The sequence below is a fragment of the Rattus rattus genome, chromosome 6, assembly GCF_011064425.1.
Source record: "Rattus rattus isolate New Zealand chromosome 6, Rrattus_CSIRO_v1, whole genome shotgun sequence".
NCBI classification, from domain to species: Eukaryota; Metazoa; Chordata; class Mammalia; order Rodentia; family Muridae; genus Rattus; species Rattus rattus.
In genome coordinates this window covers 86,128,474-86,144,478 of record NC_046159.1, presented here as the reverse complement: position 1 = coordinate 86,144,478, position 16,005 = coordinate 86,128,474, and the positions used below count along the sequence as shown (strand labels likewise).

General features: G+C 49.9%; 1 protein-coding gene across 2 annotated transcripts in view; it reads right to left on the bottom strand.

Annotated features, from left to right (window-relative positions):
• Window positions 1-461: 461 nt before the first annotated feature.
• The window catches only part of Nod1 (nucleotide binding oligomerization domain containing 1), a 47,556-nt gene continuing 32,012 nt past the window's right edge, over window positions 462-16,005 (bottom strand). The window contains exons 5-12 of one of the 2 annotated variants that reach the window (XM_032906452.1): window positions 13,244-13,327; window positions 11,894-11,977; window positions 11,145-11,228; window positions 9,556-9,639; window positions 8,691-8,774; window positions 5,864-5,947; window positions 4,106-4,189; window positions 462-1,556 (exon numbers count right to left, since the gene is read on the bottom strand). In XM_032906452.1, coding sequence (XP_032762343.1) covers window positions 1,484-1,556; window positions 4,106-4,189; window positions 5,864-5,947; window positions 8,691-8,774; window positions 9,556-9,639; window positions 11,145-11,228; window positions 11,894-11,977; window positions 13,244-13,327 — 661 coding nt within the window. In that variant the 3' untranslated portion in view covers window positions 462-1,483. Of the gene's footprint in view, window positions 1,557-4,105; window positions 4,190-5,863; window positions 5,948-8,690; window positions 8,775-9,555; window positions 9,640-11,143; window positions 11,229-11,889; window positions 11,978-13,243; window positions 13,328-16,005 lie in introns of those variants that run through there. The other variant, XM_032906453.1, reaches the window with a different exon arrangement.

Sequence of the window (16,005 nt, the reverse complement as noted above, 5' to 3'; positions counted from 1 at the left end):
CTTCCCCTGCAAGCTGCCACACAAAACTACACATGACCTCTGGGACCAAAAGATGCAGTTGGAGGGTCTCCTGGACTGTCTCTTGCTGTCCCTGTTGGCTCTGTGCCTCTTGCCATGGGCTTCCACCCAGGAGCAAGCCTGGCCTGCAGACCCTCCTGTGCGTTAGCAGCAGTGTGAAATGGGGTTTTCTGTGCCCTATACAGCCTTGTGTCCTGACTTAGGAGCAGCCCATTTGGACTCAGAGACCAGGTAGCATGGCATTGGACGCCACCTCTACCTTTCTTGTCCCTTGGTGGGACCCGTGAAGGATCAAGTTGGTGACACCTCTAGCTTCTGTTTATCTGCTCTCTGTATAGCATAACACCCCAGAATCCCCATTGCAGTGAGCCTGGCTGAGGCTTAAAGCATGCTTTCCGGGCAGAGTCCCTTCAGAAAACCCCAGACTCAGCCATTAGAAACAGTGAGCATTTTTAATATTTTATTAACAAATGAAGTGGCAAAAGAACATGTTATCTGGCAACATCCCAACCGTCCCGCCCCACCAGCATCCCCAAATGCCCACCATGGGACGGAGGTGGATGTCTGGTATGCTTTGCTGGTTCTCTAGGTCTTAGCTGAGGTCAGTCACCCTCCCGCTGCTGTGGATGTGAAGATACTTCCTGCTCACAGACAGGGGAATTATGTTGGGATCTCAGGTCCATCGAGGCAAGCCGTGCCTGCTGCTGTGAAGGGTGGGAACTGATTCTCCCTGAGAGATTTCACCCAGCAGAGATTGGTAAAAATTCTGGGTGGGACCTCAGTCCTCTCACAGCATGGAGATCCTCTGAGACTGACTTCGAGGATGTCCTCTGACTCTTGTTTGCCGCCAGTGAGAATCCAGAACCAACCAAACCAAAGTCTATGATCAGCCTTTGACAACCAGCTCACCGTGGGTCCTCAGATGAGCCTCCCCATGGTGGACCTACTTCAGCAGCCACAGCTGTGGGGAGGAAACAGATCTGTACAGTGAGAGGTACTAAGCAGAGGAAGGTTTCAGGATAGTCACGTGGTCACCGGGTGCCTTCTTTCCCCCAAGAAGTTGCCATTGGCTCTGCTCGAGTTCCCAGCTCTTTCCCGAAGGTGACATCATCAGTCCCATGGAGTCCCCAGGCATCTGTGGAAACTGACTTTGGCCTCCTCTGCTGTTTCGCTCCTTCAGCTTCAGACTAATCAGTGTTAGGGGAGATCTTAGTACAGAAAATGCCTTGCTGTTTTGAGTGGTGACAATGGCTCATGAGACACTCTGTTTCCACAGTCTCAGCCACGCTCCGGTGCTACCAGTCCAAGCATCTGCAGGGGAGGTCGGCTTGCACTGTGGAGGTGTGAGCTCCTGGCAGGCACCTTGCTGCAGGCCCTGCACAGCATCCTGCTTCCCTGCTGGCTGCACAGTGCTGGCTGCGACTGAGGAACAACCCAGGACAAAGATCTAGCCCAGGAATGCCCATCAGAAACAGATGATCCGCTTCTCATTTTCGAAGACTTTGGCCTCCTCGGGCTTAATTAAGTTTCCATTGAGGCTAGCGAAAAGGAGAAGAAGCAAATTTTATACAAAATGTCGTGGAATACTATCTATCCTTTTCCAGTAAGAGACCCCACACCCTGTGCGAGTCATGCAACCCTGAAATCAAGGAGCACACACGATCCAAAGTATGCTTTGATATTAACGCCAGTCTTACCAGTTAATACCAGCTGCCCTTGCTCTATTTACTGGGTCTCACTGGGCTCACTAGCAGCCTCTAGAAGCTCAAGTGTAGTGACATTTTCAGGTCTCATCTTCCTTCGGAGCCTTCATAGGCCTTAGGCTGTCTTGACCTCCTCCCCCCATGAAGCATCGTGTCCATCTCTGATGGGCATCACAGGCTCTAGTTTCTCTCCTGTCTCTGGGCACTTGTTCTTAGCCTGCTTCCTCATGCCCACATCCTCAGTACTGGCCTGAGGCTGGAATCTGACCGGGCCCTATGCTTCCGGCCTCTTTTCTTGCCACAGACACATGAGTTAGGCAAGCTTCCTACTGGGGTCTTTCTCTGGATGTCTCCATCTACTTCTGCCCAGGCCCCCAGCTCAGTGAACGGTCCCTCTCGTATCCAGCAGTGTCAGGTAGCACACTGGAGTCCCTGAGGCCTGCTTCCATCCTGCTGGTCCATCTGTCACGGAGCTCTGCTGTGTTTCCTAAGTAGCCCTGGCTTGACACTGTGACCCTTTGCAGTCCCAGTCCCAGCGTCCGTCTCTGGCGTTACTGACTGCTCCTTTAGACGCACTCTGGCCTGACCACATCCCCTTTCTGCTTCACAGCCTTCATTACCCTTCCCCTGCTTTTAGTATGAAGATTAAAATACATGATCTGACTTCACATCTAGGCGCTGCCTCTCTCCTCAGACCCCTCTTCCACAGCACCTGAGTATGGGCATCAACTTACTGTGGATGTCTTTGAAACAGGGTGTATTACTTTTCTTGTTGCTATGACAAAGGCAACTTAGAAAGGAAGGGTTTATTTTAACACATAGCTTGAGGGTAGAGTGTCAGGAAAGGCATGGTGACAGGGGCACGGGGTAGTTTGTCACATTGCATCTGCAGTCAGGAAGCAGTAAGACGAATACTGGTGCTTGCTTCCCCCTCCCCCCCCACACCTCCCCCACTCCCCCACCTTGAGTACCCCCTACACACTTTAGTTTTCAGTCTGAGGTCCCAGCACATGGGATACTACCGCCCGTGTTTAGGGTGGGTCTTTTACACGTCAGTTAACTCAATCGAAACTTCCTTAGACACGCCCAGAGATTTCACTCATAAGTGATTCTATAACCTTTCAAATCGACAGTCAATATCAACCATTACACAAAGCCTCTTTATGGCCATGCTGCTTCTGCCTGTAAGTCAGGCTAGCCTCAAACTCCCAAGGAACTGAGTGCTAGGATTAAATACATATGCAGCCATGCCTGGCTGCTTGTGTTCTTGTTGGACATGCTCTCTCATACTGAGCCTTGGTATGCGTCCTTCTCCAACACTTGAGACCACTCCAGCCTTCTAACTCCTGATCTTCCTCGGTGGCTCAGTCTAAAGCTTCTTCCTTAGGAGGTCTGCCGTAAGCCCAGCTCCTCCCTGGCCTTGCCTGGTTCTGCAGCCTTCGTGATTGCACTTGACTATCTCCCCTAATGTGCTCCTCCCTCATCTCAGGGTGAGGCCGTGAGCGTAGTTCACGTGTGTTCCCCATTAGATTCTCAGTAGTAGCCCAAGGCTGGCACTCGAGACCATGTTACTTAGTGACAGGTAGCGATACAGAGCTAGTTCCTAGGACACCAAGAGATAGGCTCCATCAGCTCACGGTCAGGACCTCCTCACAGAAAACTTGGCCTTTGGGTACCAGACAGTGGTGTTTCATTGGAGCGGGGCTCTATTCTCTGTTAACAGCCTTTTTCATAAATGTTTTGCTGTGGCCAAAAGAGCAACAGATTCTACATCATCGTTAATTAGTCGTCAACTTGGAAGGATCTAGAAATATGTCCTAGAACCAGCATCTAAACACTCGTCCGCATGGCCACCTTAGGCAAGGTGGGTGAGACAGTTCGTACTCTAATGGGATCCTGTCCTTCCTCTTTCACTTCAAAACAATGCTGGCTGCAGCACCTGGACAGTGACATTCCAAAGCAAAACCACTAACAGCTTTCAGAAGCCAAGACCGGGGAGGACTCGTCTGAGTCTCGGGTGCTGCAACTTCTTCTCCCCCCTTACACAGGAGACAATGGCCAGTGGTGTCCACCCTCTGAACCGCGGACTGGGTTCCTGCTGAGGCTGCTCCATAAGCCTCGCCTAGAGTTGGCTTTGTCCCTGCCAGCTTCCATGCACCACACTGAGAGGGACACCCCAGACCCAGGTTCCAGGACACATTTCCACAGCACTCGTGAGTACTCAGGGCCACTGGGCTCCCTCTTGTCCTGCGACTGCTGCTCCTCACCACAGGGTCCTCACAGGCAAAAGGAGGTGGGATGGGATTCCATGATGGCGTAAGTGGGTTAGTGGCACCTTGTCAGAAACTATGGAGCTGGTTGGTGTGACAAGAGCATGGCCTTACCAAATCTCTGTGATGGTGGTATTCTTCTGCAGTGCCCTGGCCAGCTGGGCTGTCCCCTCGGCTGTGATATGATTCTGGATTAGCCTGAAAGAAGAGTGCACCTATGTCAACACAGAAGGCTGGGTCCAACCTGGGATCCTTGGGGTGAGGGCTGGGTGGGGACAGAATCCCTAGAATTATTCCTCGCTTGACTGACAATGGTTCAGACACAGGAGCGCAATGAACAGCCCAGAAAATCCTCACTGCGCTCTCTCTCTCTCTCTCTCTCTCTCTCTCTCTCTCTCTCTCTCTCTCTCTCTCTTTCTCTGTGTGTGTGTGTGTGTGTGTGTGTGTGTGTGTGTGTGTGTATCCATCATTGCAGGGAGACCATCAATCTAAGCAGTAAGAGAAGGCTGTCTGCCATTCCTTCCAAGTAGTTAGGCAAAGGCACGGCCAAATGTAAGGTTTTCGGAACTTGAATTCAGAACTTAACGTAGCTACCAACTAGTCTTGTAAGATGGCGCCAGGTCCTCCCAACACAGAAGAGCAGGCAAGGAAGGGTTCTGCTGTTGCTGTCACTCAGATACAGTGGTGCAGCATGGATAAACAGGGCTTCACAGAAGAGCTGTGCTGCAGACAAGACATGAGCCCAGCTAGGCATAATACAGGCAAGGCTGGGAAGGCAGACACTGCAGCCTGGACCCCTGGCCTGCAGCCTGAAGTCTGTTCTGCAGCCTGGAACCTAGCTCTGTAGCAATGCTTTTGACAGACGAAGATAAGTCTGCATGGTATCATGGACTCTCCTCTTCACTGGGCTTCGGGTACATGAGCCTGCTGCCATCCTCAGTGATACAGTCTTTGGTACCCAACTTAAATAAGAAACCCTCTGTTTATGCTCTTGTCATTGACTATGACTGATTACTACAGGACACACATGCATGTATGCATATATACACATGCACATGCATACACACACACATGCACACACACACAAGTGCACATATAAAACATGGAAGTAGGACGACTTGGGAAGAAGAGATTTGTTGGGAGGGAGAAGGAACAAGAGAAGGTAATTGGGAAGAACATTTGCTCAAAGAACATTTTTTGTATGAGTGAAGTCAAAAATAAATTACGTTTCAGAAAAGAAAACAAACTGATAAATGATCCATTTCAAAAAAGGAAAACCAGCTTTTGGTGAGAATGGGGCAAATTGGCTTCCACTATAGAAAGCTGTGTGAAATTTCCTCAGAAAGTTAAACAGGCTCTCTGTGTTACCAGCAACTCTGTGCTTAAGTATATACACAAAGAAGTGGGAAATATGCTTATGCAAAAACATGTGCATGAATGCTCATGGAATCACCAGGAAGAGGAAACTGCCCAATATCTACCAACTGATAAAGAACAAAATGTCATATAGCTATGTCCTGAAGTCCACGTGGCTTTAAAAGACAAGGTAGGATCAATGCATTCCTGCCGTGCATGGGTTAACCTTGGGAACTGTGCTGATGAACATAGATAAAAGGCCAGGTTGATGGCTTCATTTATACGAAATACCCACCACAGAGGCAGCAGTCAGAGTTGTGTCACTAGGGCAGAGATGGCCAGACAGGGCTTGGGGGAAGGGCAGTAAACTCGGTCTAGACCTAGACGGTCACAGCTGTACAGCTTTGTGACACTAATACCCTCTAACCTTTCAATGGCTGGATGCTGTGATGTGTAGATTTTATCGCAAAGACTATGTACAGAGAGCAGAGTCTGGGCCCTGGGCCCATGAGTTACCATAAATGCTTCAGCGTCTGGTTCACCCTCAGCATCTCGGCGAAGCACTCTGCGGCCTCATCATTAAGTTCATTTTTGGTCAGCCTAGAAGAAAGGAAATGTTGAGTCAGGAGTGCTGATGGACAGATGTTGTTTGTGAGTTCACAGGGGCCGTTTAGAGCCTTCCCTCCAGCCAGGCATCACATGCTGAGGGCCAGGCTCCCAGTCTACACTGAGACCCTGCAGACAAACACATACAAGGGCTCTAACCCAGGCAGTCCTTCCCAGAACTCTTGTTTCCTGCCCTCCTGCCACAGCGGAGTTCCCCACCCGGACAGAGCCCTTGGATTTAGCCGTTGATATAAGGGGCCGATGCTTGCTGATGAGCCTCCAGATCAGCTTCCGACCCTAGATCTCTGAGTGCCATCAGCAGCGCACTATCCAGGTCAGGATGGAGACCTGGGAAAGCCCTGCATGCCGAACCACGCTCAGCTGTGCTCTGAGGTCACCGTGAAGGACAAGAACTCGTGACAAAGCTCAGGGAGCCTCTCAGACGCCCAAAACACAGCAGCTGATGGGACAAATGCACAGAAACTCCCGATGTCAACAGGGGAGGATCCTCTTGCTCCACTGGGTGAAGGAGTAAGAAGTTTGCAGGAATCAGCCCTGTTTAGAAGATGATTCTCTTCAGGGCAGTTTGGTCACATCTTTCCCAATCTTAAATGTATTTTACTGAGACAAAAATCATCAGACTAGAAATTCACCCTGATGTGTATAAGATGTGTGTCAAAGCTAAGAAAAGTGGTGTCTGTAATCTCAGCTCCTCAGAGGCAGAGGTAGGAGGATCGTGGGTTTGAGGCCAGCCTCAGTATATTTCAAATTTTAAAAAAGAAGTTAAGGACTGGGAGAGAGAACAGTGCCAGAGTCGTTACCCAGCGTGCCCAAAGCCCTGAGCTTGAACCTCAGTGCTGAAAAGGAAGAAGATGTGTGACAAAGGTTTAGACTTTGCAACACACACTGGGGTTTTGTGCTCAGGATGCAAAAGATGAACAGTTTTAGGTACCTGTCAACAGACAAGACAGGTGAAATAGCAGGCGTCCATTCAAAGCTGCGTTGTGCCTTAGAGAGGGTAAGATAGACTAAGGAGGAGGCAGTGTTAGAGTGCTCTGGACACCAGCTTCCTGGCCTTGCATCGCTGACGGGAAGTAAATGAATGTGTCTGGTCGCAGCATCTCGTGGGCAGGTGAAGAGCAACAGTGCTACAGACAGAAAGCATGGGAGGAGTCTGCCCGTGTGACAGCGCAGAAGGACCCATGGCCTGCGTTAAGCAATTGGCATTCTAGTTCATTCAGAGCAGCGGGCCCCAACCAGTGTGGTTTCGCTGTCCCTGGACACTTGTCTGAGGGGGACCTTTTTGACCACCACAATTTGAGGTGCTCCTGGCACCTTACAGGTAGATGCCATGGAGGCGTCTACACCCTCCAGTACTGGCCAGACCCAGGCAACAGCAAAACATCAGCTGTGGAGGCGGGACATCCTGACAGGAATGGACTCGTCAAGTACACAACGCAGAGTGGACTGCTGTGCTAGCACATAGCCAGCAGCCAAGTGCACTTCCGTTTTGCGTACGTTTATATACACAGAAAGACTGGAGGAAAGCAGTGCTATCTGGAAACCATGAGGAGCACTTTCTACTTCTACTTTTCCGACTTTCATCTGCATACCTTTTTCTTACAAAGCCTATGTTATTTAAAAATACTAACTTTTTGGAAGGGAAATAATTTTTAAAAAGTGTACTGACTTTTAAAAAGTGTGACAGATCCGATCAGAGCTGTCAAACAAAAACTCTATTCCAAGTTGTTTTTGTTTGAGTAAGGCTTATGCTATGAAGGGCAGGATGGTGTTAAACTTGCAATCCCCCAGCCTCAGCCTTCTGAATGTTGGGGTCACAGATGTTCTCCACTCCACTGGGCAGAACATGGATTTTCAGTAACTATGTGTAATGGTTTATACTGATGGCCAACTTGCCCGGATCTAGACTCCCCTGGGAGACAAACCTCTGGGCATGATCTGGGGAGTTTCTAGATCAAGGCCCGTGCTGGATGTGGATGGCCCCATCCCACGGGCTGGAGCACCATGCTAACTCAAAAGGAGAGCGCGGGCTGAGGATCGGTGTTCGTCTCTCTGCTCCCTGACGGTATGAACAGCTCTCACGCTCCTGCTTCATGCCTTCCTTATCGGCATGCACAGTAGTTTCAAACCGTGAGCCATGATCAATACTTTTCTCCTTAAGTTACTTTTCTCAGGTATTTTGTCTCAGCCACAAGATAAGTAACTAACACTGTGTTGGCAAGATCTAACGAGTACTGGAAGGCAAGAGGAGAGCAGAGGAATGTAAACTGCTCACAAATAAAGATAATGGAAAATGAAAGGCGAAATGGCCTACCAGAAAGATGGGGGTGCCCAAAAGCCCCATCAGTAACATCCACTTACTAAGTGTGAGGATTCCAGGTTTCTAGAGATAGGCCATCTGGGGCATGGACGCCAAATCCTGATGTGTATGCATGGTTAGGGGCAGCTGCAGGAAGAGCAGTGCCAGGGGGTGGGCGGTGCTTTGAGCCAGGTGTGTGGAAGCTGGGCCTGAGAGAGATTGTTTGGAGGGGACTTCCGGCTCCTTTAACTAAATTGAGAGTGAGTAACAAGCCTTCTTCACCCTTGTAGTCCTAGGCTTGGGGAAATTTAACTTACTTCTTAAATGAGGAAACCCTTTTCAGTTTAGAGTTCATAACCTGTGGAACCTCCAGAATAATGACCAGACCCAACCCTCAGAAATGATTCAAAAAGTTACCAGAATATTGTCAGAGTGGTGTTCTGCTTCAGGGCCTGTGCAAGGCTCTTCCCTCCCTCCGGGGAGATGCCATTGAATGCAAGACTAGAAAGCAAGACACAGGGGATGGATTACTACACACATGTCCACTGTGGGCCTTGCCATCAATGCTCAGTCACCTGGGAAGTTTCTATCTAGACACAGCCCCAGGCGGGAGTCGGGGTGCTTGGCTCAGCAGGTGCCTGAGAGTGTGAGGGCAGGCTTGTGGCTGTTCCTGAAAAGACCAGGTAGAAACAAAGGCAGAACTCAGGGCTTTGCATTTGAGCTGAAGGCCAAGGAATCCTGGTGCTCCGAAAGTGGACTGGGCCGGGCTTGAATGCCTGAGGGATTCACAGGACTGCTCAGATCATCTAAGAGTTTCAGAAACCCATGGCAAGACCCGGGAAAGTCTCTTTGACTGGAGTCTTGGACTCCTTTTCATGGTAGAGCCTATAAAACTCTAAGACTCCAAGGTTCTGGTGTCAGGCCAGGATGCTAATGGAAGGGTGTTCACAGGAAGGGAGGGTCCCCTCTGTCCTAGAGTCGTTTGAGAAAGAGGAAGGAACGGGAACCTGCTGGCAGTGTCCCTTCCATTTTATCTGGGTTTGGACATCGCTCCTGGCCTCTGCCCCTACAAAGGGTGCACATGGAGAAAACTGAGGGGCTGCAAGTGTCCCGTGTCATCCTGTTGGTCATTGGGTACTTGAGAGTAATGGACTTGACCACAAGCCTCACCCCCACTGAGGAAAACTTTAGCAAGAGAAGCCAATCCAGTAGAAAAGCCAGGCACCCCCTCCCACAGCTTCTCCCTGGGCCCCTGGAGCCCACATCTCAGAAAGTATGTTACCTAAGAGTGGTCAGGCTGGGGTGGTCCCTCAGCGCCTCTGCGAAGGCTTTTGCTCCCTCATCTCCAATCTGATTGCCCCACATCCTGAAAGCAGAGGTAACAAAAAAACTGTTAACTGGCCACACCTCCAATTGGTGACAGCTGCCCTCTGGGTTCATTCGCAACAGGCAACTCCCAGAGCAGTTACCTCAGCCCAGCCTGCAGCTGCAAAAAAAGCCTGCCCCAGGCCACCCGTAATAGAGAGCTGTGAATGCAACAAAGCCTCAGCCCAGAGAGGCAGGTCAGCAGGTTGTGCAGCTTGAGACCAGCCCCTCTGAACTTCGCCAGAAGGCTCTGGTCTGAGACACTCAGCCAGCAAGTGCCATAGAAAGAAAAACATGGGCCACTCTAAAGGAGTGCACAGGAGTTGGAGTCCTACCCTGCATCAACAGAGGCAGCAAAGGGATGTAAATGATTTTGGCCTTCCAGGAAGCCAAGGCCTGGAGCTGTGGCTGAAACCACACCAGTAATCTTCCTTGTATGTGGCAAGGATTGTGCCAACCAGGCCCTGCATGCCCTTCAGTCTTGGTGGAGAGTTAGAACACCAAAGCTGACCAACACACACACACACACACACACACACACACACACACACCACATACACACACACACACACACACACACCACATACCACACACATTCACGCACACATCACACATACTCACACACACATACACACACTCACGCGCACACAAGGCTAGCGTTGAACCTGATATAGAGCTGAGGCTGGCACTGAATTGTAACACTCTTGCCTTCACACTCCAGAGTCTGAGACTGACTGACTAACTAATTAACTAACTAACTAACTAAGTAAGTAAGTAACTAACTGTGATGAACTTCAGATTTGGATGTCTAGAAATGGATAGCATGCTAGCTCCAGAGCCAAGAAGTACTTTAGAGAGGATGGTCTTATGGCTGTCTTACATGTATGAATTAATACCACAGAACTGCACAATTAAACATGGTGAAAGTGGTTGACTTTATATCATGCACATTTTACCATCCTTTTTAATATAAAAAAACTACCCAGAGGATAATAAATTCTTTTTTTTTTTTTTAGATTTATTCATTTATTATATAAGTACACTGTAGCTGTCTTCAGACACACCAGAAGAGGGCATCAGATCTCTTTACAGATGGTTGTGAGCCACCATGTGGTTGCTGGGATTTGAACTCAGGACCTCTGGAAGAGCAGTCGGTGCTCTTAACCGCTGAGCCATCTCTCCAGCCCATAATAAATTCTTAAAACCAAGACCAATGACTGGCAGCTAGGATGCCTCTTTCCAGTTCCGGTCACAAAGACGCTGACTTTTAAATGAGTAACTAAAAGTTTGTGAAGCTCTGAGTGTCACTGACTCTGGGATTTCCCGCCCATTTTTCATGCAGAAGTCACACCAGGGTGTCTGTGCTGCATCCTTCTGGCTCACTGATGTCCGAAGGCGCAGCCAGCGCCCACACAGCTGTCGGGCTGTGTGCACCCGTGTGTGTGTGTGTGTGTGTGTGTGTGTGTGTGTGTGTGTGTGTGTGTGTGTGAGGTCCCTTTTACTCACCCAACATCAACAATGGAGGTGCTGTTCTTCACAGCCTGGGCCACACACTTGCCGCCCTCACTTGTTATTCTGTTTTTCCCCAGTCTGCCGAGAGAAGCATGCGCGGTTAGTCTCCGTATAGGCACTCCACCCGGGCCATCCTTCTTCCCAGCACCGAGCCCAGCAGGCCGTCTTGCCAGTGTGATCTTGCCCCCAGTACACATATATCTAAGTCTGGGACCAGCCACCCAAGGAGATCGCTCATGATCTCTGCTGGTGGTCAACGCCTGGGGCCTTTCCTGGGGTTCTCTAAGTGACCCCAGGGCCATCACTCACTTCAGTAGGCTGGAGAATGCTCACACTTACTGACAATGGCCAAGGGGCGTGTCAGGAGGACTGGATGGTCAGCAGCCTGAAAGGGTTTATCTGTGACAGTGCCAAGGATCAAGCTCCTTGGGAGAGGAGGATCTTTTCTGGCATTCCAGAGAGGGCAATAGATACAACCCTTCTTCCTAGCCAATAGTTAGGGAGATTAAAGTGCTAACTCCCCACCTACAGGTGGCCCTTTTGCAATCCAGGCCCCACACTGGGTTCCTCCACAGGATGAACACACTTGGCCAATTGGACCAGTAAGGCCATGGGGCTGGCAAAGGCTTTAGGGTGAAACCTCTTTATGAGGACACTGGTTCATGTAGTAAGGAAAAGGTGAGCCTGGTATTTGTAGAGAAAAACGAGGTCTAAGGAGTCCCCGCCCCTCCCCACTTACTTACTTAAGGTGCGTGAGGCCTCTGCATTCATCCAGGATTTGGGCCACATACCTGGCTCCGATATCGGTGATCTGGTTGTTGTATAAACTTGGAGAGAGAGCACAGCCAGGGGCCTTTGTAAGTCTCACTGTCACTTGAGCACCCCTTCCCACCGTGAGTACATGCTGCCTACTGGTTCCCAGAGTTTGGGCTCTGCATCAGCCTGGCTCTAAAGTCAGACTTCCTTCTTATACCTCTCCACCCCACGGTCACAGGGAGAATATGCCACCATGCACCCTGGCGCACAACGCAGTAAACGCTGGTGATGGGGATTTAGGTTGTCTGAAGAGTAAAGTCCTGTGTCTGCTCATACAGAACAGAGAGGAGTTTGGGGCCTTTTGACTATATGTCCTTACACTCCAGGGCCGCTGAGGTCCAGGGATCCTCAGTGACAGAAACAGCAGCAGCCATGGGGCCACATGCCCTCACCTCAACTCCAAAACTCAAAATTCTTTGTAACTGATTGTGATGGTTTACATATGCTTGGCCCAGGGAGTGGCCCTATCAGAAGGTGTGACCTTGTTGGAGGAAGTGTGTCACTGTGAGGTGGGCTTGGAGACCCTTCTCCTAGCTGCCTGGGGATGCTCGGTCTTTTCCTGGTTTCCTTCGGGTGAAGATGTAGAATTCAGCTCCTCCTGCATCATACCTGCCTGGATGCTGCCATGCTCCCACCTTGTTGATAATGGACTGAACCTCTGAACTTGTAAGCCAGCCCCAATTAAATGTCATCCTTTATAAAACTTACACTGATCATGGTGTCTGTTCACAGCAATAAAGCCCTAAGACACTGACTTAGCAACTGACGTGGATCTACGTGTGGTCTTTAGCCCTACTTGGTTTTGGGTATTCAGTCCCTTTTCTGAGGTATTTGAAGACGATACTAGCTAGGACCCCTCTGCTGTGTTACTAATTTTCAGCATATATGCCCCTTGCTTTTGACCAAGGGACAGACCCGAAGTAGTCAAGTCTAATGTATAAGCAGGTATTTTAACATCTAGGAAACTTATTTGGACATACTTTATATCCTCCAAAGTAGTTTTCCCGGATTGGGTCTCAGTTTTTTAAGGAAGGAAGCTGGGCTCCACACGAGTTTGTGACTAGCTCAAATCCTATCTAGATACTGGTTAAGCCTAGAACAGACCGAAGAGCATATGTGGTGGTACATGCCTGTAAGCCCAGCATGTGGGAGGCTGAGGCTGGAGGATGCCAACACTGGCCATGATTCCTGTCTCCATTGGACCACATGGCTGTTAACTTTCTGCTGCTTAGAATTATGACAAGGTAGCAGGCCCAGGATCCTCAAGCAAGACTCACCCCAGGAATGTCACGATTTTGTACTTGGTCAGTTCCTCATACAGCACCTTCACCCCAGTGTCGGTGATCTGGTTGACGCTGAGTCTAAAACACGACAGTGAAGACAGCTGCGGGTCAGGGCAGTGGAGCATCCAAGGCCTTACACAGTCCAAGAATGTCTATAGGCAGGGCCAGCAACAAGGCTGTAGCACAGCCCTGAAACAAAAGGGCCGCAAGAGACAAGAAGGGCATGCGTGGACAGCTACCTCCAGCATCCTGCATTTTGGGTGTGGTTTCTCCATCCTCTCTTCATGAAGTCTGAAATGTGAGGGGCTTCCTTTAGAGATCACTGCCACTGAGGAGTGGGGTCAGGACACGAGATAACTTGCAAAATACAGGACAGGACAATCCCCACTAGAACTGACCCAGCTCCAAGGCCCTGCCCAGGGAAATTGCTCATTTTGAAGCAGCCCTCGGTGGGAAATCTCAAGGGAAACCAGTAGCTTTCTGGGAAAGGGCGTATCTTGGCAGCAATCCTCCAGCTAACTTCTAAGGCAAACGTTGCCTGTGCCGGCCAGACTGGGCACTGACCACAGGACAAACAGGAAAACAGGGCCTCAGGGGCTGCTTCCCTGTAGGTCAAGGGCCAGCCACAGGCTGCAATTTCTCTAGAAAAATCTCTGAACCAACAGAATAGCTTCTCATGACAAAACTGTACACGTGTTTATTGGTAGTCCAGGGGTAGAACCCAGAGCTTGCAGCATGCTAGGCAAGCGTGCCCCTGAGCCCCAATAGCCTTCCCTTTCGTCCCCTTTCCCTTTTCTCTTTCTCTCCCCACCCCCACCCCTCCCACCAAGCAATCTCTGTAACAAGCTACCCTGACCTTAAAGAAGGAAAACAGCTGAGAGACAAGGTGAGAGCAGGACCCCCCACCCCAACCCCTCATGAGGGACAGGATGGGGGCAGCAGACTTTCTACACTAAAACTGCTGAAGGCTTTGCTGGTCCAACCAGAACTGCTGAACCCTACTGGGTGGAACAACCAGAGAAACAAACAAAGGGCATGGCTATGCTCCAATAAAACTTTACTTACTAGCACAGGCTGTGGCTGAGTTGGACCACAAACTTATCCACAACAAATAAAAAGTGATCAGGAAAAGCTCTATTATCAAGCCACATCAAAAGATAAGGTCAGCCTCTCAGTGCCTGTCCCCCACAGTATTGGTCTCAGCACAAGCACAGGGTACTCACAGCACAGCCATCCTCTTAGGTCTTAAACCAGAGACAAAGGGCTGAGAAGCCTATTAATATATCAGAGCAGACCCTGGCCACCAGGCTCTCCCAGCATCCCTCAGTCCACACCTGCTCCTTGCCAGCATTTCCTGCCCTCTACCCTGAACTGTCCGGCCCAGGGATTAGGCTGTCCTTCCCCAGCAGCTCTACCCTACATAATCCAGACATGACAATGCTGGTTCTTTTTTACTCTTTCTGTCCTTTTAGACTCTTGGTCTCCTGTCTCTCCCCTCCCCCCACTTCCCCATATGGCCCAGCTCAGTCTTGTCCTGTTTGCCCCAGATTCTCTCAGATGTCTCTGCCTCTGGCAGTGCTCTCTTCATATCTACCATAAACCTTCTCCTCCTCCACACCTGTAGAAACAGCATCAGCTTGGGACCCCCAAGACCAAGTCCTAAGCATAAAGGAGATGTATTTGCCCCAGAGGGACAGAGGGCAGGGAGTAAGAGACAGACAGGAGATGGAGGATGAGGGAGAAAGGTAAGGGAACAAGGGAGTGCTTGTCCCTGTGGGGACAAATGACTGCCTCTGGATAGAGAGAAGACAGATGTAGTGCAAAGGAAAATGGCAGTTTGTAAAGGTAGAAGGGGAAGCCCTGCATTAGGATGAGGTGTTTAGTTTTAATTGGGCATGTTAATTGGGTGAGCCAAGATGGCAGGGCTTCAATACTTTGAGAGCTGGACTTTGGTGGTCAGCCTCCCCAGAGAGAAGTAAGATATATGTAAGCCACTAAGATGATGTTTTCTCAAATTCTTTATGGTAATTAATCCTACCTGATGTCCTCAAGTGTTTCTGTAAGGTTGCCCATAAGCCTGCTGTCCTATAAGCTGCTCTTTCCTGTGTCGGTGTGGAGAACAACCAGACAGGACAGGGTCCCACTCTGCTACTGAGCTCCTCCTTACAGAAGAGGTGCTAGTGGATAAGTGCCTACTGAGTGGAGGCTGCCCAGGCTAGTGGCTGACTCATGCACCCAGGACTGGTGCTGGCTGTTGGTTCTAGGCTGCTGTCCGTCTTCAGCCTTCATATACCCTGAGTCCCCACATAGTTTTCACCTAGTTCCGGACCTAAGAATGAACTCCAAATCCCCTCTGTTCTACAGAATGGCATGAGCCAAGCTGTGGCAGACTGAAGTCCCTGTAGAGACTAACAAGGTTTGTTTCATACAGGAAATGCTAACAGGAGAGGCAGAGTGGTCTCTCACGTCTACTCTCAAGTAGAGAAAACACCCCAAGGCAGCACATGTATGCAACTGTGAGATAAGAAGCAAGAGAAGCAAGGCCGAATTAGTTCATAGTCTGTCTTCCCTGGAGCCACACCAGAGACCGGGAGCCAAAGGCAAGAATCTCTGCTCTTTCTGAGCCTCAAGCTAATCTTCAAGGGCAGCTCTTCCCCTTCCAGCACCACCACAACTCAGCTGTGGGGCCTGAAGCAATTTTTTAACTGCCCTGTCTCTGCTTCCTATTCCCCTGAAAGGGCGCTATTGTTCCAAGG